Source organism: Calliphora vicina, chromosome 5 (genome assembly GCF_958450345.1).
Source record: "Calliphora vicina chromosome 5, idCalVici1.1, whole genome shotgun sequence".
In the NCBI taxonomy this organism is placed as follows: domain Eukaryota; kingdom Metazoa; phylum Arthropoda; class Insecta; order Diptera; family Calliphoridae; genus Calliphora; species Calliphora vicina.
The window spans coordinates 96,015,889-96,040,658 of NC_088784.1; the positions used below are offsets into that span (position 1 = coordinate 96,015,889).

General features: G+C 29.3%; 1 protein-coding gene across 3 annotated transcripts in view; it reads right to left on the minus strand.

Annotated features, from left to right (window-relative positions):
• robo1 (roundabout 1) overlaps positions 1-24,770 on the minus strand; it is a 170,565-nt gene that overhangs the window by 49,075 nt on the left and 96,720 nt on the right. For all 3 annotated transcript variants that reach the window (XM_065510997.1, XM_065510996.1, XM_065510995.1), the window contains exons 4-9: positions 12,793-12,911; positions 11,386-11,569; positions 6,708-6,977; positions 4,411-4,688; positions 3,990-4,191; positions 3,800-3,882 (exon numbers count right to left, since the gene is read on the minus strand). In XM_065510997.1, the coding sequence (XP_065367069.1) occupies positions 3,800-3,882; positions 3,990-4,191; positions 4,411-4,688; positions 6,708-6,977; positions 11,386-11,569; positions 12,793-12,911 (1,136 nt within the window). The remainder of the gene's footprint in view (positions 1-3,799; positions 3,883-3,989; positions 4,192-4,410; positions 4,689-6,707; positions 6,978-11,385; positions 11,570-12,792; positions 12,912-24,770) is intronic.

Below are 24,770 nucleotides of genomic sequence, written 5' to 3' on the forward strand. Positions count from 1 at the left end.
GTAGTTTACTAATAGTCGTAGCAAAGGTTAATAAAACCTAACCTAATCATTACGAAATAATAAATTAAATGATGAATTTAAATCCTTAAAGACACTAACAGCAGATTTTGGTACTATTTCTAACATTTACAAAAAAGAGGCCTATACCAATTCCCATACCTTACCTTTATTTTATTGTGCAGCCAATTTTGGGTAACATGTCTATATATTTATTTAACATTTGAAATACTTCAACATTTCTTTTTCTTCTGACCCTGTTTTAATGCTTCAAATTTATAATGCTTTTTCTTTGTTGGCCCAAATAAAATTATAAGTTTATTAATGTAGTATACTCGTTCATATGAATGCATATATTCCCAAAATTAACTTAATTAATATGCCAAAACATGCTTGTGCTTGCCTCCATTTAAATTATTTTGTTTACACACACTCTTACAATATACTTGAAATATGTTCGAAAGTTATTTTAAGAATCTTTTGAACAACTCTTCAATATGTTTTCTTAAAGATTTTTACAAATAAATGACAAAGCATTTTGGTTTAAAAGAAAAAAAAAAACAAAAATATTAAATTTAAAGTACACTAAGAAAAATGAGACACAAGTTAGTCACAGTCGATCACGCGACTTTTTGGTGAAAAAAGTCGAACAATCGATTAGGTTATTTCATAAAAGTCGACTTTTTTTATTGGAAAAATTTTAAAAAAGATAAAAATCGACTTTTCATATATAAGCAAAAGTCGAATGGTAGATTTTTTATAAATAAGCAAAAGTCGACCATTCGACTTTTCACAAATCAATAAATTTATATACGATTTTTCACAATCGATCAATTGAGATATTGCTGAGTGAAATCAAAAAGTAGAAATTAAATGTTTGGTCGGCAAAAAGTCGAAAAATAAAATAAAGTCAACTAAATTAAAAAAAGGTGATTTTTTTATTGGAAAAATTTTAAACTCAAAAAAAAGTCGTAAAATAGACTCTTTATAAATAAAGGTCAGAAACTCAACTTTTCTAAATTTTATAAATTTATTGAGGCCACTTAATGTTATAATTCAATTTAATTTCAGTTTTGGTTTGAATATTTAGAAATTTGTATATAAAGTTTCGAACAATCGATCTATTGATTTATAGCTAAGTAAAGTAAAAAAGTTGAAATTTACTTTTTGGTTGAAAAAAAATCGAACTAAAAAATCAACTAAATGAAAAAAGGCGAAAATTTTATTGAAAAAGTTTTATAGCCAAAAAAATCTTAAGTTCGACTTTTCATAAATTTAGGTCCTAAAGTAGACTTTTAAAACTTTTATAAATTTTTATAAAGATTATCTCTTAGGTAACTAAATATAATTATTTAATTTTAAGTTCTGTTACAGCTTGTGTTTCTAAATATTAAAGTTGAAAAATGTCGTAAAGTCGACTTATCATAAATTAAGGTCACATTTAGTAAAGATTTTCTCATAATTATTTAATTTTAGATTCTCTTACAGCTTCAGTTTCTAGTTTGTTTTTTATCATATTTTGCATGATTGTTTTTTAAACTAAACTAAATTTCCAGTGTATTTAAATTATTCAAAATCTTGTAAGAAGCTTCGATTGGTAATTCAAGTGTGTACGTTATTAAATGATGGGACCATTTACCAACAAAACAAATTAAAGGCATGATTTTAGAATTGTTGAATTCAAAAGAAAACAAACAGCTGTCTTTCATAACATAATTTACATGGGATGACATGACAGTTTATATTTTAAGCATAAATGAAAACCAAAATCTAAAACAGATTTCTTTTTACTATAAAATACTTTAAGGTAGTCAGTTTAGAGTCATAATCATATTATAGTCAGTATTAACCTTATCTTGAGCCATAAATATTTTAGTTAGTTTACAGACCTAATCGTGAGTCATATTTTAGTCAGTTTATAGTCCTAATCGTCGGTCATATTTTAGTACGTTCACAGACCTAATCGAGTGTCATTTTACAGTCATAATCGTAGTCAGTTTACAGACCAAATCGTGGATCATATTTTAGTCAGTTTACAGACCTAATCGTGGGTCATAGTTTAGTCAGTTTACAGACCTAATCGAGGGTCATATTTTAGTCAGTTTATAGATCTATTCGTGGGTTATATTATAGTCAGTTTAGAGACCTAATCCTGTGTCATATTATAATTAGTTGAGCGACCTAATCGTGGGTTATATTATAGTCAGTTTAGAGACCTAATCGTGGGTCATATTATAGTCAGTTTTTAGACCTAATCGTGGGTCATATTATAGTCAGTTTTTAGACCTAATCGTGGGTCATATTATAGTCAGTTTTTAGATCTAATCGTGGGTCATATTATAGTCACTTTTTAGACCTAATCGTGGGTCATATTATAGTCAGTTTTTAGACCTAATCGTGGGTCATATTATAGTAATTTTTTTGACCTAATCGTGGGTCATATTATAGTCAGTTTTAGACCTAATCGTGGGTCATATTATAGTCAGTTTTTAGACCTAATCGTGGGTCATATTATAGTCAGTTTTAAGACCTAATCGTGGGATATATTATAGTCAGTTTATAGTACTAATCGCGGGACATATTTTAGTCTGTTTACAGTTCTAATCGTGGGTTATATTTTAGTCAGTTTACAAACCTAATCGTGGGTCACATTATAGTCAGTTTAAAGTTCTAATCGTGGGTCATATTTTAGTTTGTTTACAGTCCTAATCGTGGGTCATATTTTAGTCAGTTTACAGACCTAATCGTGGGTCACATTATAGTCAGTTTAAAGTTCTAATCGTGGGTCATATTTTAGTCTGTTTACAGTCCTAATTGTGGGTCATATTTTAGTCTGTTTACAGTCCTTATCGTGGGCCATATTTTAGTTTGTTTACAGTCCTAATCTTGGGTTATATATAGCCAGTTTATAGTACTAATCTTGGGTCATATTTTAGTATGTTTGCAGTCCTAATCGTGGGTCCTTTTTTAGTCACTTTATAGTACTAATCGTGGGTGATATTTTAGTCGGTTTACAGACCTAATCGTGGATCACAATATAGTCAGTTTGAAGTTCTAATCGTGGGTCATATTATAGTAAGTTTAAAGTCCTAATTGTGAGTCATATTTTAGTCTGTTTACAGTTCTAATCGTGGGTAATATTTTAGTCTGTTTACAGTCCTAATCGTGTGTCATATTATAGTCTGTTTACAGTCCTAATCGTGGGTTATATTTTAGTCAGTTTGTTGTATAAACATTTGATAAATTTAAAAATTGTTTGTGAATATGTGCAAAAATCCTTAAACAGATAGTTAAATACTTAAACTTATAATATAATAATTTAAAAAAAATACAATAATCTGTTAGTTTTAAAGTATTAAAAAAATTAGCTATGACATCACGTTAACCAGTCTTAATAACGTAATATCTGTTTGATTTTAATTCTTTTTAATGCTTAGCTAAAATTAATATAATATGTTTTGCTTAAAAATACTTTAATTAAAAATACACCCTAATTTTTCCTAGAAATTCCCAAAAAAAAAACATAAAAACCATTTAAACATAAAGATTAAATTTTGGTGTTACAACGTTTTGTTCTTCATTATGTTTTCTTTTTTGCTGAACTCTTTAGCTACAAACAAAACGCAAACAACACAAATAATAATAAAAATAATTTTATGTATTTTAACTTTAATTAGTTGTTTGTGTTCAACAAAAACACACGCAGTTAAAAACGCATAAAACCAAAAGGATTTATGGATAATTAAAATTTTGAACAAAATGAACAAAATATTCCAGCTAAAAACATATTTAAGAAACTTACCGTTAAAGTGGCCGACCATGAAGTTTCACCACTTTCCGAAGAAGCCGTACAGGTATACAAGCCAGAGTCACTTAATTGCAAATCTAAAATGAAAATTAAAATTGAAAACACAAAATATATTAATAAAACAAAATGTCTACACAAAACATTTCAATTTGAAATTTCCTTATGAAATCATACACCCACTTACCGTCTATTCTTAGAGAGCCGCCCTGTACAATGGTATAACGATTGCCACTTTGTAAGGTTGTGCCATCTCTGTACCATTTGACACGTGGCGTTGGGTGGCCAGAAGCTCGACAGGGCAACATGGCAACGCTGCCTTTTGGCAAGGTCTGGTTGGAAGGACCAATTTGTATAATGGGTGGCGGTGTATCATCAACAGAGGTAACCTAGGGCAACAATTGAGGTTTTTGTTTGAAATTTTAATAATGTCTATAGTATATCAACAGCATCAACATTTCAAATACATTCTTTAAACGTAATTTTATATTTATACATACATATGTATGTATCATTTCATTTCCAATACAATAGCTATCCAGCAATTGTTTGACATTTTAAATTTTATGTAGAGATGAAGACAAAATTAAAAAAAAAAATAAAATTACCTGTAAAAATGCTCGTATTGTGGTTGAGTCGACTACACTAAATGCTGAGCACACATAGTAACCGGCATCATCTTTCTGTACACCATTAATTTGCAACGTTCCCTCAACCGTGACATGCAAATGACCATACGAGTTGTTGGGAAACATCAAAGTACTCGAGCCTTCTTTAGTCCAGAACACCGAGGGTGGTGGATTGCCATCGGCAACACAGGGAAATTGTGCAACACCATTTAAGCCAATCTTTCTATCTTGTGGCTTGACAATGAAAGTGGGTGGTGCTAGAGAAATATGGTATTGTTTTGTATTAATTTAAAGATATTTTAGAAAGAAGGTAAACAATTAAAAAGGACAACAATAGAATTGTGTTTAAAGCCATAAGTATAAATGTTATAATAAAACCTTTATCATGAACAGAAATTGACTATAATAAGGATCTTTATTTAAGACTAGAAGTCGCAAGATCAGAATATAATATGACCCACAGTTAAGTCCCTAAACTAACTATAATATGACCCACAATTAGGTCTTTAAACTATCTATAATATGACCCACAATTAATTCTCTAAACTAACTATAATATGACCCAGGATTAGGTGTCTAAACTAACTATAATTTGACCCACAATTAGGTGTCTAAACTGACTATAATATGACCCACGATTAGGTCTCTTAACTGACTAAAATATGACCCACAATTAGGTGTCTAAACTGATTATAATATGACCCACAATTAGGTCTCTAAACTGACTTTTATATGACCCACGATTAGGTGTCTAAACTGACTATAATATGACCCACGATTAGGTCTCTTAACTGACTAAAATATGACCCACAATTAGGTGTCTAAACTGATTATAATATGACCCACAATTAGGTCTCTAAACTGACTTTTATATGACCCACGATTAGGTCTCCAAACTGACTACAATATGACCCACAACTATGTCTCTGAACTGATTTTAATATGACTCACGATTAGGTCTCTAAACTGACTATAATATGACCCACGATTAGGTGTCTAAACTAGCTATATTATGACCCACAATTAGGTCTCTAAACTGACTTTAATATGACCCACGATTAGGTCTCCAAACTGACTACAATATGACCCACAATTATGTCTCTAAACCAGTGATGTTCATCCCATACAACAATTGTTTAAAAAATTTAAACACATTTGTTACGCTCTTTTAAAGAGCGTAATAAATGTCTCATTTTTTCAGAAATTCAATAAGCATTGTTGTTGGTTGGTTTTTGGATGAAGCATAGCAAGCACACGCGTTTCAATTACAATTGAACACAAAAAAAACAAAGTTAAAAATAAATTAAAAAATTGAGAGTTTTTCGGCCGTATAATGTATATTTTTCATTTCCCTGAAATTTAAATTTCATTAATTTAATAACTTGGTTTTATTTGACAAAAATTCTAAATCTAAACTTTCTTCGTTTTGTTATTATTTTAAGTGTTCGACATTATGTTTGCTGGGTAGCTCTCTCACCAAATATCTTCATTTTTATTTTTGAACATCACTGCTCTAAACTGACTTTAATATGACTCACGATTAGGGCTCTAAACTGACTGTAATATATCCAACGATTAGGTCTCTAAACTGACTATAATATGACCCACGATTAGGTCTAAAAACTGACTATAATATGACCCACGATTAGGTCTTTAAAATGACTATAATTCGACCCACGACTAGGTATCTAAACTAACAATAATATGGCCCACGATTAGGTCTCTAAACTGACTATAATATGACCCACGACTAGGTCTCTAAACTGACTATAATTCGACTTACGATTAAGTCTCTAAACTGACTATCATATGACCCACGATTAGGTGTCTAAACTAACTATAAAATGATCCACGATTAGGTCTAAAGACTGACTATATGACCCACGATTAGGTATAAAAACTGACTATAATATGACCCACGATTAAGACTACAAACTGACTATAATATAAACCTCAATTAGGTATACAAACTGACTATAACATGACCCACAGTTAGGTCTAATAACTGACTACAATATGTCCTACGACTAGGACTACAAACTGACTATAATATAACCTACGATTAGGACTACAAACTGACCATAATATTTCCCACGATTGTGATTATAAACTAGCTACAATGTGACCCACGATTGGGGCTATAAATTGAATATAATATTTCCCACTATTAGGACTATAAACTGACTACAATATGAACTACGATTTGTATCGGAATTTCACTATTATATGGCCATAATTAGGATAAACAATTTGCTTTGATATAATCGTGTACTTACCATGTACCGTTAGCGAAGCCCTCGCACTAATTTGTCCCACATTATTGTGGGCCTCACACACATAAGTGCCCTCATCCTCGGGTATTATATTTGTAATCTCCAAGCTTTTGTCATCATGTTGTATGCGAGCTCTAGAAACTGGTATATTACCTTCCTCTTTCTTCCACAAAATCTTGGGTGGTGGATCACCACCCACGGAACAATGAAAGGTGGCTGTTTGACCAGATAACATGGTTAAATCCTGTGGTTCCTTCATAAAGTAGGGTTTAACTAGAAATAAAAAACGGGGAGGTAAATTAAAATAATATAAAGTAGAGTTATACAAAGTATAAGAGCAATTAAAGTTTTAAGAAATTAATAAAGTTTTCCATATTTTCTTTTTTTGCTAGCGATGCTGCTGAAGATATTTAAACCCTCATTTAGTAGAATATGGTAGGAAAATAAAATTAAAACTAAAGTATGACACTTGAAATGTTAATACAGTTAAAGACAAAAATATTGGATTTTAGTCCTTTGTAACGTAGTAGAGGGGAGACAATGATGATGGTTAAAGTTTCAAGAGTTTTATTTTTTGTTCTATATTTTTCTGTTTTATTTTGAGTTTGGTTACACTAATGACTTTTTCTAAGTTCAAAACCTGCTGACCATTGTTTGCTAACAAAAGTTTTCTTTCATTTAAATGGGGAGTTACTTTTCTGTCTTGTTTTTTTTGTTCTAGCTACAGGAAAACAATTAATTAAAAACTGGACAAGCATTTCTTTTTACTACTTCTTTCAATTGGATTTTTATCTGATATTCTTTGCTAGTACATAGTTAGATTTTGATTTTTTTTTGTAATTCTCTGCATGCAAAATATGTGTAAATCATGAATTTTATTGGTCTTGTTTTTTTTGGTTTGTGTGTTTATTTAAATAAATACCCAATTATTTAGTTTTATTTGTGAGTATTTTTTCTTTTTTTTTTTGCTCCACACCCATGGCGTTTTCATGGCCTTTTTTATTTAGTTTTTTCTATGCCATGTTAAAAATATATGTTTTTTTGGAAAAACAAAATAATTTTTAAATATTTATTTCATTTGATATCCCCCGATGGCGCCAAACTTTCAAATCTTCATATCACACATACACCACAAGTATTCCTTTTTTTGTGGATTTGCTTTAAATACATTAATGTGATATTCACTGTGAAAACTGTGATTTTTGTCGAATTTATTTGAAAGAGAAACTAAGTGAAACAACAGGGCGTCCAAATAAGCCTTTTGGTTTAGATTTTATAAGCAAATATTTTTTAAAAGACAAGTAGCTGTGAATGATTTTTAAAGCTGTATATATTTTGTATTGTAAATTGAGTAAAATTGTAAAATAATAGAAGATAGATAGAAGTCTAGAGAGTTGAAAATTAAAATTTTTCTTTGAAAACTATTCTTATATTTGTTGTAAACAAAAAGAGTTATTAAAGGATAAAGGGAACTAATCAGAAATTTCCTTCAAGTAATAAAGATTTCGTTTTACAAAAGGCCACGATTAAGTCTAGAGACTGACAATAGTTTAAAGTACTATTATGACGAGAAATTGACTATAATATAACCCACGATTAAGTAAATAAACTGACTATAATATAACCCACGATTAAGTAAATAAACTGACTATAATATAACCCACGATTAAGTAAATAAACTGACTATAATATAGCCCACGATTATGTAAATAAACCGACTATAATATAACCCACGATTAAGTCTTGAGATTGACTATAAATTAATGTACTATTATGATGACAAATTTACTATAATATAACCCACGATTAAGTCTTGAGATTGACTATAAATTAATGTACTATTATGATGACAAATTTACTATAATATGACCCACGATTAAGCAAATAAAATGACTATAATATGACCCCAGATTAGGCCTATAAACTAACTATAATATGACAAACGATTAGGTCTATAAAATGACTATAATATGACCCACTATTAGGTCTATAAACTGACTGTAATATTACCCACGATTAGGTCTATAAACTGACTGTAATATGACCCACGCTTTGGTCCATAAACTGACTATAATATGACCAACAGTTAGGTCTATAAAATGACTATAATATGACCCACCATTAGTTCCATAAACTGACTATAATATGACCAACAATTAATTGTCCCACGATTAAGTAAATAAACTGACTATAATATGACACACTTTTAAGTAAATAAACTGACTATAATATGACACACGTTTAAGTAAATAAACTGACTATAATATGACCCACGATTAAGTAAATAAACTGACTATAATATGACCCACGATTAAGTAAATAAACTGACTATAATATGACCCACGATTAAGTAAATAAACTGACTATAATATAACCTACGATTAAGTAAATAAACTGACTATAATATGACCCACGATTAAGTAAATAAACTGACTATAATATGACCCACGATTTAGTAAATAAACTGACTATAATATGACCCACGATTAAGTAAATAAACTGACTATAATATGACCTACGATTAAGTAAATAAACTGACTATAATATGACCCACGATTAAGTAAATAAACTGACTATAATATGACCCACGATTAAGTAAATAAACTGACTATAATATGACCTACGATTAAGTAAATAAACTGACTATAATATGACCCACGATTAAGTAAATAAACTGACAATAATATGACCCACGATTAAGTAAATATACTGACCATAATATGACCCACGAATAGGTCTATAAACTGAAAATAATATGACCCACGATTAGGTCTATAAACTGACTATAATATGACCCAAGTTTACGTCTATAAACTGACTATAATATGACCCAAGATAAGGTCTATAAACTGACTATAATATGACCCACGATTAGGTAAATAAACTGACAATAATATGACCCACGATTAAGTAAATAAACTGACTATAATATGACCCACGATTAAGTAAATAAACTGACTTTAATATGACCCACGATTAAGTAAATATACTGACCATAATATGACCCACGAATAGGTCTATAAACTGAAAATAATATGACCCACGATTAGGTCTATAAACTGACTATAATATGACCCACGTTTACGTCTATAAACTGACTATAATATGACCCAAGATAAGGTCTATAAACTGACTATAATATGACTCACGATAAGGTCTATAAACTGACTATAATATGACCCACGATTAGGTCTATAAACTGACGATAACATGACCCACGATTAGGACTATAAACTGACTATAAGACCCACGATTTGGACTATAAACTGACTATAATATGACCCACGATTAGATCTATAAACTGACTATAATAAGACCCACGATTAGGTCTATAAAGTGATTATAATATGACCCACGATTAAGACTATAAACTGACTATAATATGACCCACGATTATGACGAGAAATTGAATATAATAAGATCCGCAATTGATTTAAATTGAGTTTAGTATTAAGAACATTTAGGAAATTGACTTCTTTAAATATCTTATACTAAACATATATTCAAATCTATAAAATATTTTACAAGAAAATCTTGACCTATATACAACTTCTTTGGTCGCAAGTTAGCCTGTAGCATTGTGTCATTTTTGTTTAGGTTTTAAAAAATCTAATAATTTTCCCATCTTTTTTAATACTTTGAAAGCAATTTCTTTGAAAATCTTACATGAAAACGTGAAATTTAAAGATTTCTAGTTTAAATATTCTTCTTGCAATGCTCCTTTAAGAAGAAACAACAACGAAACAACAAAAAAATCGTGCGAAATCCTGCTGAGCTGTCGTGTTCTTTAGTTTCAGCTCTTGTTGGTTTTTGTCCTGACATTTTCTGTTACTTTATTTTATTTCACAGTGGCATTTATGGTTTAGTTTTGTGTTGTTTTTTCTCTTCTTTTTTATAGGATTTGGAGTGCAATTTTCTTAAATGTAGCATCCAACCACTTAAAAGTGCTTAGTTTTTATGGAGGTTTGTAAAAGCGCAATAAAAGAAATCTAAGACAAAATTGTGATTAAATAAAAGACAATTTTTGTTAAAAAAAAATAGATAGATTTGAGAGATTTTGCTTTAAATAGTTGAAAAAAATTAAATTCTAGTAATAGTTTTTTGTATTGAAATGTTTGGAACTAATTGGTTTTGAAAGATTCAATGAACTAAAATCAAGTAGTTAAGATACAAAGAATAATTTATAACTGACCTGATAATTAAGTGTTTAAATGAAGTTACTTATGTAAACTTAAGTCTCAGTTTATCATATAAAAGTTTCTAACTGTAGGAGCTTTAAATATATTAATTTTTCTGGTCTTCATCATCTTAGTTAACCTCTCACCTTTGTTATACAATATTCCTTTTGACCATCATTGCTAAATCTTATAAATCATTGTTTTGGAAACACTGTACCTGCTTAAATTTGTATTATGGAAATGTTATCACAGTAAAATGATTTTGAAACAAGAAATATAGATTATCCATCTAACAGTCAGCCGGACATTGTTAAAAACCATTAACCCACTTCTAAACACAACTCACGTAGACATTTCCTAAGAAATCTTCTCCTGACATCTCTCAATTCAATCATTTTTATTCATTCTCTTATCCCTAACCTACTTGAAATGAACATATTTGAATCATCCATGTCCATCTCCATGTCCGTGTGACCGTTTGTGATTGTATTTTAGACACTTACCTTGAACAATTAGTTTAGCATAACTGGACTCACGTGTACCGACTATATTTTGAGCGATACACTTGTAGTTGCCCTCGTCAATTGGTTCGACATTGCTTATCAATAAATTACCACCATCAACAATGCGTATACGTGATGTGGTTCCATAAGATTTCGTTTTTAATTCATCCAAAGGAACTCCATCCTGTAACAAAAAAAATAAAAACACAAAAAGCAAAAATATAGAAAATGTAATGAATTGTAATGGAATACAATGAATACAAATTTAGGTTTTAGATTAAGCGAAATATTTGGGGGGAAAGGGGGATGAAAATGAAGAGAGAGCTAGAAATATAAACTAAGAGAAACCATTTAAAGAAAATATGTAGCAAATAGAAATATTTAAGTTGAATCTAATCTAAAATTTCCATTCGATACAATGATATATTGGAAATATTGAAATTTTTGGTAAAATTGTATCTATATACTTCTAATGGTACTTTTTTAAGTTTGTACTCTCTGGAGAATATTATGACCTAGACTTCCTAAGATCATCTGCAGGGTCAAAGGTAATATTTTGGAATATTTGGTCTTTTTAAAAGTTGTTTTTCTAATGGTACTTTTTAAATTTTTTACGATTGGAGTAGCGAAGCTCATAAATACCACTTTTGGGATTCACTATTTAATATCTTGATTTTTAGCATGTTTAAAATATTTGTTAAATAATTTCATATTACAAACATTTAAGCAAATATTTATATTGAAATTCCACATTTTGCTCAAATAGTTTTTCTTTTCTATTTAGTTTCTTTTTTCCATAAATACATACATACCTATACATAAATTTCAGCTTGAACATGAGTTGAAATAAATTTTGCATGACATTTCCATTTGAAAAACATTTGCTTTAGCAGTTGATTTCTTTTCTGTTTTATTTTTCAACATTACACCTGACAACATATGAGCTGCATAGTTTATTTTAGTTCATGATGTTTTTATCTACAAATATGTATGTATTTTGCTAAAATATGTATGAAAGCAGAACGAACGAAAACAATCTATAAAATCAAATTTATGCTGCCTTAACATTTAAATGTATGCACAACATTTTTTAGATACATTCGTTTATATTTAAGTGATTTTTTTTTTCCAAACGAAATGTATGCTCTCGTGCTGCATGATTAAAACAAGGAAAACAATCTAGCCATCCCTATAGAGATTCATTTGTAAGTATACCTTTTGAACACATGTGAACTTTTTTAATTTCTTCACTTAATATGAATTTTTAGGTTTTACACAAACATAGAGAGAGAGAAAGCAAGAGTTAGGGGAGATAAGGTACAAATTTTCTAGCTATTGGGATTTCAATTATTTTTATATATTTCACTTCTTTACCTAAACAATATTTTATAAGAAATGAAATCTTACCTTCATCCATATTAGCGTTGGCTCGGGTATACCCTTGGGTGGCCCACATTCCAACAATGCCGTTTCTCCTTTAGCCACACGTGTATCCTTGGGCTGTGAGCGAAAATCATCACGCAACACTGAAATGACAAAGAATTCAAAGACATATTAATATAGGTTTATACATTTAATACAATATCAATTTGTCATTTAATATGTAACATTTAGAAATTCACACAAGTTACCAAAAAGCTTTTCCTTGATTTTTGAAAAATTATACATCGTTTAAATTAAATATGTTTGTTTAAATCACTATCACGTCCAAACTACAAAACGAACATAAATGAAATTCTTCTAAAATATTTATCATTGTTCTAGGCTGTTTGGTATTAAAAATCAGCCAAATTGGTTTAGTGGAAGAAAAGTTATGAATCAAAATGTTAGCCAACTTCGTAAAAATTAACTTAGTGTTGTTTTTATTTATATATGTGTCTTAAATGAGCCTAAAAGGGGGGGATGTTTTTTCCACTTTTTCGATTTTTGAATGCCTCAAGATCTAAAACTGTTTTCCCTCTTCTAAAAACCAAATAATGGAAATTTATGCAAAATCGGACATTGTTTTATGAATTGGGTTAAATAGCTTTATTTTCTAAAAAAAAAAATAAAAAATTTTAATGTTGTTTTTGTGTTTTATTATCCCAGATGTTTAAATATAAAATATAAACATTTCCGAACATCGAAAATTGGGTTCCATTGTAAAAACAAAAAGTCGACTTTTCGACCTCTCGATTTTTAAAAGTCGACTTTTAGACTTTTCGAACTTTCTCATCCTATTTTAATGTTAAAATATATGATTGCTAGATTTATTGATAAGAAACTCGCATTTTATAAAACTTTTACAACAAAAATTTTAAATAAAAAATCGACCTTGTGACTTTTTTGGGATAATTCAATCGATTGTTCGACGGTTTCTTTCCAAACAAAAATTTTATTTCGACTTTTTTCGAATAATCGAGCTGTAGAATCCTAATCGATAACCCATTCTAATTTGATACCAAGTAAAATAATACAAATTCATGAGTGAATCGAATTCAAAATTTTACATTTTCAATTTTTTATTTTCAAAGAAATTTTGTATTTAAAAAAAAAATGTTTTCGATTCTAATAAATGTTAATTGAGGATTACAAAAAAAATTCATGCATGAATCGAATTCAAAATTTTACATTTTAAAATTTTTTTTTCTAAAATAAATTTTAAAAAATTAAAAAAAAATGGTTTTCGATTCTAATAAATATTAATTGAGGATTCAAAACGCAAGCTATAGGTTACCTTCTGGTTAATTCTGAAAAAATATTGTTAATAGTCTTTAATATTGAAGTTCAAATAAAAAACTACATAATTTGCCCAGTAGAGTAATAGTAATAGTTTTTAGAGGTCTAACTTTGATGTTTTGACCCCAGATATAAAAGAGTTAACAATGTCCTAAAAAAATCATATTACAAAATTGTAAATTAGCAATTCAAAGAATCAATATGAGATCAAATATTAGAATTTTGGTTAGGAAATGTTGTTTTTAATAAATAATATTGAAATTTTGGTTTTTAAATGACGGAAAAATTGTAAAAACTTGAGAGCATCAAGCACTGGTATGCCCTTGTGAGAATGATCATCAGTAATGAAACGAGTATAATTTGTATAATTCTACTTGTAGCTGTAGAGTATTTGATAATCCTCACTGCCTAATATAACCTTCGAACTTGTATGTATTAAAAAAGAGACTTATGACAATTGTCTGAAAAGTATTGTATGACAAGAATTGTTTACGAAAGAAAAATTTTATTTGGAATATTTCCAAAAGACAACAAAACCAAACAAAAATAACAACAGATGCTAATGTTTCTTTAAAACTTTTGGAAAAAAAACTGTCAAATAACAACATGTGAAATTAAATAAAAGAACAACAACAAGAAATATCTTATTGAATTTGTTTCATAAGAACACGCAGTTGAAAAAAATCTACAAAATTTTAAAATTAAATGAAATAAGAATGAAAAAATTATAATTTAGCTTAAAAATATGTTATATATTCGTTTTTAAATGGCATCCTAAAAGTAGGCAATATGTTTAGGCTTGTAAAATTATAAAATAAGCCACATACACACAATACATTTTATTGTCAACTATAACTCACATTTATTGTTCTTATTACGTTTGATAAACATAGTATGTTGAACTCCGTAACCCCCAAATAACTTACAAACATGACTGATACATCAATATATCGGGAATTCTTCCGGCTCGAGAAAATCGGCGCACAAATGGAAAAACCCCGGACAACATCGATTTTTTGCCTATTTTTAATTTCTATCTGGATTACTAAGTCATTAATATAGACAATATGGATATCTAATGACAGATATTTCAAATTCCATTGCAACGATGTATATAAGGCTATAGTAAGCTGGATATGCAATGGGTCACAATCGGGAAAAATATTTTTTAACTAAAATTTTTTTTTTAACAAAAAAATTTTTTTGTGAGAAATTTTTTTTTACTAAATTAAAAAAAAAAAAGTTTTTTTAATAATTAAAAAAAAAATTCGGAAAAACATTTTTAAAAAGGAATTTCGAAAACAAAATTTTTTAAAAAAAAATTAAAAACTACTTGTAAAAAATAAAATTTTGAAATTTTATTCCTAAAAATATTTAAAATTTGTATTTTAAATTATAATTTGGCCAAATTCTCCTTAAAGCTTTAACATTAAATTTGTAACAGCAACTAAACATTGGCCCCTAATTTAAAGCCAAAGTCTTATGTTTTTCATGTTTCACAGCAGCAAAACACTCTTTAAAGACCAGACATGTAAGACAAAAATTAGCTCAAATTAAATGAAATAAATAAATTCCTTTATTCCCTCATTCATCCACATCATTCAGTTGCGTCTAAAATACAATATATTTAGCATCAAGATGAATGTATCGATTGTTCTTTCACACTTTCAATTGTTTTTAATTTATGAACGAGATGTTTTCTGTCATTTTGTTTGCATTTGTTATTTGTTCGTCAAATCAATCATCATGACTGGGAATGTAAAGCAGAGTGTAACAAGGAAAAATCCATGTAGAACATGGTATAAGAGGCTGGCTACTTTAAATATCACTAATAAAATGCTACAGACAGAGCAGACAACAAAAAAAAAATGAGGGTGCAAATTGATGGACGACCAACAAGTTTAGGTGGACAGTTTGATTTGTTATCACACGACAGTCACAGACACAGGGACGGACGGGCGGACCAATGGTTCCAACAAGTGATTATCATGTTAACAATTTAGTTTTAATTTTATAAATAAAACAGACAAACATATCTACATTAATAGCTTAAGCAACTCCGCTATCTGTAGGACTAATTTGAACAAAATTTTATCTGGATTGTCGCATAATTAATATATTTATGGCTGGGGGGGGGGAACATTTGTATGGGGGCTAGATGAAATCAATGACCAATATTACCCATTTTTAATATCAAACAAATATCAATAGAGGGTTTTTCTGCAGGCCATCTCCTTTCGATTGCGCCCTAACGTGCTTTCAACAGACAGACGGACGGACGGACATAGCTATATCGTCTTAGAATCTTAGGAAGACCTAGAATATACAAAACTAATGTGTGTCTGCGACAAATATTATGATGTATCCAAAATAAGTTCCAACCAAATGTACATACATATATTTATAGCCGCTAATAAAGAAGTCATTATTTATCAGAATTCTGTAATTGCAAAACTTTTTGCTGCTACGCTGTGAATTTATTAATAAATCCTTTAAAATCTCATTATCAAAATAAGTATTTCCTAATAATCTGGCTTTTCTGCGAATATTATTTAATTAGTCTTTAACTATGTTTTTTTATGCAGCCAAAGCCATAAATGTTTCAATTTAAATTCAATTAATTAACTGCACTAAACTCATACGTGACTTTTGTTTTCAAAATTGATTAACATTTTTATATTTTTTTTATCTAATAGAAAACTCATTAAGAATTTATAATAAGCAGTAAAACTTCTTTGTGTAATTACCTAGCAAAAGGTGTTAAATTGTTATATAAAAAAATTATAGATTTCCAAGAAATGTTTTTTGTAATAGACATTTGAATGAAAAGAATTTTAATTTATAATAATGAAAAATAATAGAAATTTTCTGTAATTAACTCATTACATAGCTACATAATTTCCCTAATTTACTTTAAATGTTGCTTTTCTTTTTATTTAAATATTTATAGTAATTTTAAACACCTAAAGAAAAAGTGTGGCTACATAATGAAATGGTAAATATTTGACACTCTCAAGTACAATGTATGTTAATGTTTTTATTATTATTTATCAAGACCTTATTAAATTTGTATACATATGTAAGTAAAATGTATGTGTTGAATAATCAAAGCTACAAAAGCCGCTTTAAACATTTTGTATTTATGTATTTACTTAAGGTAAACATGTAAATAATGGTGTAAAATTTACTTGCATTAACATGAAGAGACATGCTGATGGCAGGCTAAATAAATAGCAGCTAAATAAATATGAAATTTTATTTAAAAAAAAAAAACAAATATCCCTCATAAATGAACATTATTGAGTGAATGACGAATTTGTGCTGAACTAAAGCTATAAATAAAGGGAGTTTCAAAATTACAATCTCCTAGAAATTTAAAAACTAGAAATATGTGATAGCAACCCAATGAAACAGTCAGAAATTAAATATTAGAAAATAGGCTACGAAATGTATTTTTAAGAAATATTTTCGGTCCCTATCCTAACTGTTTAAATTTGTGATTTTAATCCCCATTTTATGTTTATTATAAATGAAAACAAATTTTTTAAATTTCGTTTAAAAAAATTTTGAAAATGTAAAATTTGGAATTTGAGATCTGCATGAAATTTTATGATTTATTTTTTACTTTCAAGCTATAATGGATTGACGATGTCAGAAAATTTGTATACCCTTCACCATGAGTGGCAAGGGTGTATATAAGTTTGTCACTCCATTTGTAATTTCAACATGTTTCACTTAAGAACCCACAGAGACCGCACGGAGTCGATATAGATCCGTTTGTTTGTCTGTATGTTGAAATCAACTTTCAGTACCCCCAATTAACTTACATACATGATTCATACATCAATATATCCGTTAAAGACCCGGTTCGGTTGCTATTTAAAATCGAGAAAATCGGTTCACAAGTGGCTGAGATATAAGGAAAAATCACTTTCTGAGTCGATTAAACGATGTCCGTCCATCCGTCTGGCTGGTCGGCTGGCTGACTGTCCATGTAAACCTTGTACGCAAAGTACAGGTCGCAATTTTGAAGATATTTCGATAAAATTAGGTACATATTATTTTTTCGGCCCAAGGACCAATCTTATTAAAACTGGAATCGGTCTATTATTTCACCTAGCCCCCATACAAATGCCCTTCCGAATTTGGACTTTATCGGTCATAAATGTATCTCCACAAATTCCGCTCCAAATTAGTTTTATATACACAAAATTCATGTCACCAAATTTTGTTACGATCGGTCCATAATTAGTCATAGCTCCCATATAGAGCCTCTTAAGAAAATCACTTTAATATGCATAGATCGCTTAAGAATGTTGTTATACACACAAAATTCAACATAGTTAACTTTAATACAGAGGTAAATCACACGAACTAATTTCATGGTGATCGGTCCATAATTGGTCATAGCTCCCATATAAGGCCCCGAAAATCACTCAAAAATATAAATTATTGAAATTTTAAAAGAAAAATGTTTTTTGCTCTTTTACTTAGTGTAGGGTATTATATGGTCGGCCTTGACCGACCATACTTTCTTACTTGATTTTATCTATATCTGGAGTACTAAGTCATTAATAGAGAAAATATAGATACCTAATAATAGGACATAGAATAAGTCAAAATCGGGAAAACTATTTTTTAACCCGATGTTTTTCACCAAATAAAATTTTTTGTCTGCCGATTATAGTTCTCTTGTTATATTATGACCTAAAAATGCGAGATTTTTTCAAATTTTTAGCTTTTATTTTGCAGCATTTGTAAAATATAAATTTATTCAAAGTATTGGCCATAGTTATCAATGACCTTTTCCCGTTTTTCTGGCAAAATATGAATTCGAGGCCTGGTAACGAATCAAGCCAATATCGGATATTCTGTTTCAAGTGAAATTTATACCAGAGAAAGCGTTCTGCATCGATCTAAAAAAATAGTAATCGAACGGAAAACGGTCTGGACTATAAATCGGGTGAGGCAAATCTTCCCAACCACTTCATTCTAAATACTTTTTAACAGGTATTGGAACATATGGCCGAGTGTTGTCATGATGGAATATTACGGCCAGATTTCAGCAGCTCATAATAGAAAGGAGCGTACAGATCATAAGCTTCGGGTTATCGTAATGGATCAATTTTTCATCGCAATTAATGATTCGGTGCAAAAATGATTTTCTTTTGTAGCGTTCAAGCATCATTTCGGACATGCAAAACCGTCTTTTAAAAGTCTCTCGGCTTCAATTCGTATGGTACCCAATTTATCTGCTTTTGAATGAATCCTGCTGCTTGCAAACGTTTTAAAATTAGTGCTGGAATATGATTTGTCAAGCTCTTGTTAACTTTTAAAGTCTCTCGGCTTCTTTGTATTCCTACTTTTTTTGATGGCTTGGACGATGTTTGTTTTCGTGTCAAAATCATCTCTTCTGAACCGCACAAATTATCTCTTGCACATTAAAAACGATGAAATACATTCACCATAAGCTTCGGTGAGCAATCGGTGTACTTCAGCAGCACTTTTTTTTTAAAAAATTAACACATTGACTGCCACGTCGGACACATATGTATGACACTGCACTATGCGGTTTACGCCACGTCGGACACATATGTCCGACACGACTTTTATTCTCTCTAGCCATGTCAGACAATAGTGCTAGATTTTAAGAATTTTTTCGATGTTGTCTGGAAGTTTCTCATCAAAACTGTAATCTTCACATTCTTCATCACTTTCAGAACTTGTACTGAGTATTTTTTCTAACTCAGTATCCCATAAAAAATTCCAAAGAAAATCCTGTGGCCCCCAGCATCTTATTTGCTGAAAGTGCCTTGGCAGTCAATGCGTTAAAGAAGAAAAGCAAAACTTCACACACATGAAGCATTGTTGGCACAAAATTCTAAATTTTCGAGGCAAAAAAAACTTTGTTGTTTACACTATAATATTCGGTAACTAAGTGGGAAGAAATGACAGATATGTACTCTTCAAAATGACATGTAAATTATTTAAAACAAATACAGCATTTAAAAGATATGACATTTATTGTAAATCCCGAAGTTTTAAGCCTCATTTTGTGATTATTAGAATCGATATTAATTAAATTTCGTTTAAAAAAATTTTAAAAATTTAAAATATATGATTTGTGATTTCAGCAGAAATTTCATGATTTTATTGGCCTAAAGCTATAATGGAAAAATGTTGTTAGAAAATTTTTATATTTCATATTAAACATATGTATATGATTAAATAAAATACAAAAGCTTTTTTTGAATAGGTTTTTTTAAATATTTCTACTTTGGCCCAAAATTATCAGATGTTGCTCCGACTTTTCTCAAATTTGCAGAATTTTTTAGATGACTTTAGAATAAAATCGAAATAGTGCAACCAAATGTCACCCTAGCAATTAATCATTCAAAGTTTGAATGAATTTTCCCATGATTTAATTCTGAATTTCGTAAACAAGCACATATATCGATTATATGTCAGTTAATACTAAACTACTTCTTGGTAATGCAGATGGTATGCAGTTTTCATTGGAAAATAAGTTGTTCAGTAATTACAAGTCATTACCAAGCTTTTGCTGGAATGTGTATACAATTTAATATACTTAACTTAACATGTATTTTCTGGTATGACTTCCAATCATTTTATAAACATTGAATTTGTTTTATACTTATGATTTATAATAGACTCAAATTAAACTTAACTTTTTAATTAATTCCCAATTTGTTTTAATCTCGAGGGCTTCATTACAATTATTTTTTCTTTTTTTAATTCTTCCCCATTGCTTTTGCCAGACAATTAAAATCTCATAAATTCATTAGCAAGATTCTGTAGTTTTTTATAATAAGTGTAATTTTTTTATTATGTTTGCTTTAATTGAATTAATAATTTTTTTTATTAAATACAAAACGTAGGATTTTTATGAGAAAAAAAACTAAGTAATATTTCCTGGAGCTGGATATGATAATGGTTTAGGGTAAATAAATTACATTTATCACAATTCGTTACAGAAGTTTTTGTTGCATTTTAATTTCGAGCTCAGTTATTATTTAAACTGAGGGTTGTATGTATCAACTATGAAAATTTAGTGTTTTATTTGATTTCGTAATTTACTTAATATAAAGAAAATTTTATTATTTAGGTTCAGGTTCATGTATTTGTAATAACTGAAAGAATGTCTAAAATAGTCTTTTAGACATTTAGCAGACTGGAATGGATTTTATGCCCCACTACTGTCTTTCCCATTAAACTGCATCTAATATCTCCTGTAATTATTTTCTACCTAACTCACTTTGGTGAATAAAGGTGTGAAATAAATTTATTTAGAGGCTGGGAAAACAATCCTGAATTCTATATTGATCGGCAGAAGTAAGTTAAATTGATGAAGTTTATTATGTTGGACAATTAAGTTTGTTCAGGAAGCTTGTAGAGGGACAAAGTATTCTGAGAATTTTTGGAAACTCGAGCCAGAATAATAGAATTTACTTTAAGGCTATTAATATAAAATATATACAAATTTTCACATATTTTCTACTACAACCAACAACTAGAGTAACATAAAATTCTTTTGAATTGTATGTACCGACCATTTAAACTTTAGTTTTATGTTAAAAAAATAATAAACTTTAATGTGTATAAAAACACACATAGAAGAAACTATATTGCAATTTTTGTCAATAAATTTCATACAATAGCACAAAATACAATAATAGCAGCAAACTTCCTTAGAAGTAGGAACCATTGTTTGCAACAGAACAATTGAATTGTAAATTAAATTTATGGCTAAATATAGTGTCAATATAAATTATGAAACTGTTTAAAGTTCTTGGGTTTTGCAAAACAACTACGGCATAGAGACTACTTTAGAAAACAAACAAAAAATGAAATAAAACAAGTTAGAAGAATAAATTCGGCTGTACTGAATCTTAAATACCCTGCAGCTATAACAAATTGTACTAGGTTCAACATTGCTGACCATTCATAAACTCAAAAGAGCGTCAGTTTGTCTGTGTGTTTAAATCAACATTTCGAGGCCCCCAAATTATTCAAAAACATTATTGATACATCAAAATATCGGGAAGAGTCCTGGTTTGGTTGCTATTAAAAACTTAGAAAAACGGCTCACAAATGGCTGAAATATTATTATACCCTACACCACCATAGTGGGGAGGGTATTATGCGTTTGTGCAGATGTTTGTAACGCCCAAAAATATTAGTCTAACAACCACCTTAGAGTATACCGATCGACTTAGAATCACTTTCTGAGTCGATTAAGCGATGTCCGTCCGTCTGGTTGGCTGGCTGGCTGTCCATGTAATCCTTGAGCGCAGAGTACAGGTCGCAATTTTGAAGATATTTCGATCAAATTTGGTACAAATTATTTGTTCGGCCCAAGGACCAAGCCTATTGAAACTGGATGAAATCGCTCCATTATTTCACCTAGCCCCCATACAAATGTCCCTCCGAAATTGGACTTTATCGGTCATAAATTTTTAATTTATCCACAAATTGCACTCAAAATAAGTTTTATATATACAAAATTCATGTCACCAAATTTTGTTACGATCGGTCCATAATTAATCATAGCTCCCATATAGACCCGCTTCCGAAAATCACTTTAACGTGCTTAAATCACTTAAAAATGTTGGTATATACACAAAATTCAACATAAATAACTTTCATATAGACATAAATCACACGACCTAATTTCATGGTGATCGGTCCGTAATTGGTCATAGCTCCCATATAAGGCCCACTTCCGAAAATCACTCAAAAACATAAATTATTGAAAATTTAAAAGAAAAATGTTTTTGCTCTTTTACTTAGTGTAGGGTATTATATGGTCGGGCTTGACCGACCAAATCCAAATATTCATGACCCTAAGATAATTCTCTGTATCTGCCGGAACATGAACGAATATTTGCTTTATTAGTTTTTGTGCTCAAAAGATGAGCAGTCATTTTGGCTCGGAATCCATATGTTGCCAAAAAGATGGGTATAGTTCATAGCTAACAAGGGCCAATACTTTGAATTAATTTATATTGTACAAATGTTTCAAAATAAATATTTAAAAAAACCCGCATTTTGAAGTCATATTTAGAATTGCTAAAGTAATTAAATTAAGGCTTAAACATTTAAGAGTTCTCTATACCAATTACTTAATTCCCTAAATTTCCTGCATTTAACTAACAAGTTCCAAGATTATTATAAAAAATAAAACTTCTATTAAATCTATTTTTCAACAAGCTTAAAGTAACGGAAATAATAAATTGTTTTTCTTAATCACACCCCTACTAAAAAAACTCCAACTGAACACTATTTTATTTATTTTATAACATTTTTGTTAAACTTTTATGCTTTAAACTACATAAAATGTTCAAATAAGAAACAACTAAATAAAAATCCACAATACTACAACTAAATATTTGAAGAAGCAAAAAAACGAAAAATTCAAATAAAATTAAATAACAAATACTACAAGAGTATTATCAACAAAACGACCGCCCGCAGTGTTATCAATCAGTAGATGTAGTAGAAGTAGAAGAGAGAAAAAATAAAAAAAAATCATAACAACACCAATAACCCCAGAAGATGTTCACGCTTTATAAAATGTATAATATTTATGTATCTATGTATTTTATAGATTCAACACGAGTGAATCTTTTTTTAAAAAAAAGTATAAATAGCATAAAAAAAACAAACACACACAAAATCAACACGCTAAAGTGCAACATTTAAACATCACAATGGTGTGATCCTACACAGCAAAAACAAATAACAACAAGAATAACAAAAAAAAATGCACTTTAATCTAGACTAAAACTCTCTAAAGATAAAGATGGATGGAGGCAGGCAGGCAGTCACTCAGACAGACAGGAATGGACAGACATTTTGAAATACAAACTGAGGGTATCACAGACACAACAGTCACTTGTAGCTCTGCAATATAATCATCACCATCATCTAGCTGCCCAATCAATATTACTTACTTACTCACTCGATAATGATCATTAACTTTAGCTAATGCTTAAAATCATGACATTTATATTAGAGGGGTCAACAAGTAAGTTTCTGTTCTTGTTAAAATATTGTTTGAGCAATGCCATCTATAGTTGAAACAAAAAGGAGACATTTTTATTTTTTTTCTTTCACCATCAATACATTTATGAATATTCGACTTTTGCTAAGGTCAGTTTTTCGGCTTTTATCCTATTTTATGCAAAAAATATATTTATTGTTGAGAAAAATGTTTTTTGAATTATTTAAAAAAAATCGATTCTTCGACTTATTTAAAAAAAAAATCGATTGCTCGACCTTTTCATTTAAAAATCAATTGTTCGACTTATTTCAGCAAAAAATTGTTCGACTTAATATAACAAAAGATTGTTCGACTCGAAAAATCTATCTTTCGACCTTTTCAGCCATAAATTGATAGTTCGACTTATTTCAGCAAAAAAATTTCGATTTTCTTCAGCAAATTGATTATTTGACTTTTACAGCAAAAAATCAATTGAATTTTTTTCATCAAACGATTGTTCGACTTTTTTTAAAAAAAAAATTGTTTCTTCGACTTATTTCAGCAAAAAATCAATTGTTTGACCTTTTCAACTAAAAATCAATTATTTGACTTATTTAAAAAAAATCGATTGTTCGACCTTTTCATCCATAAATCAATTGTTCGA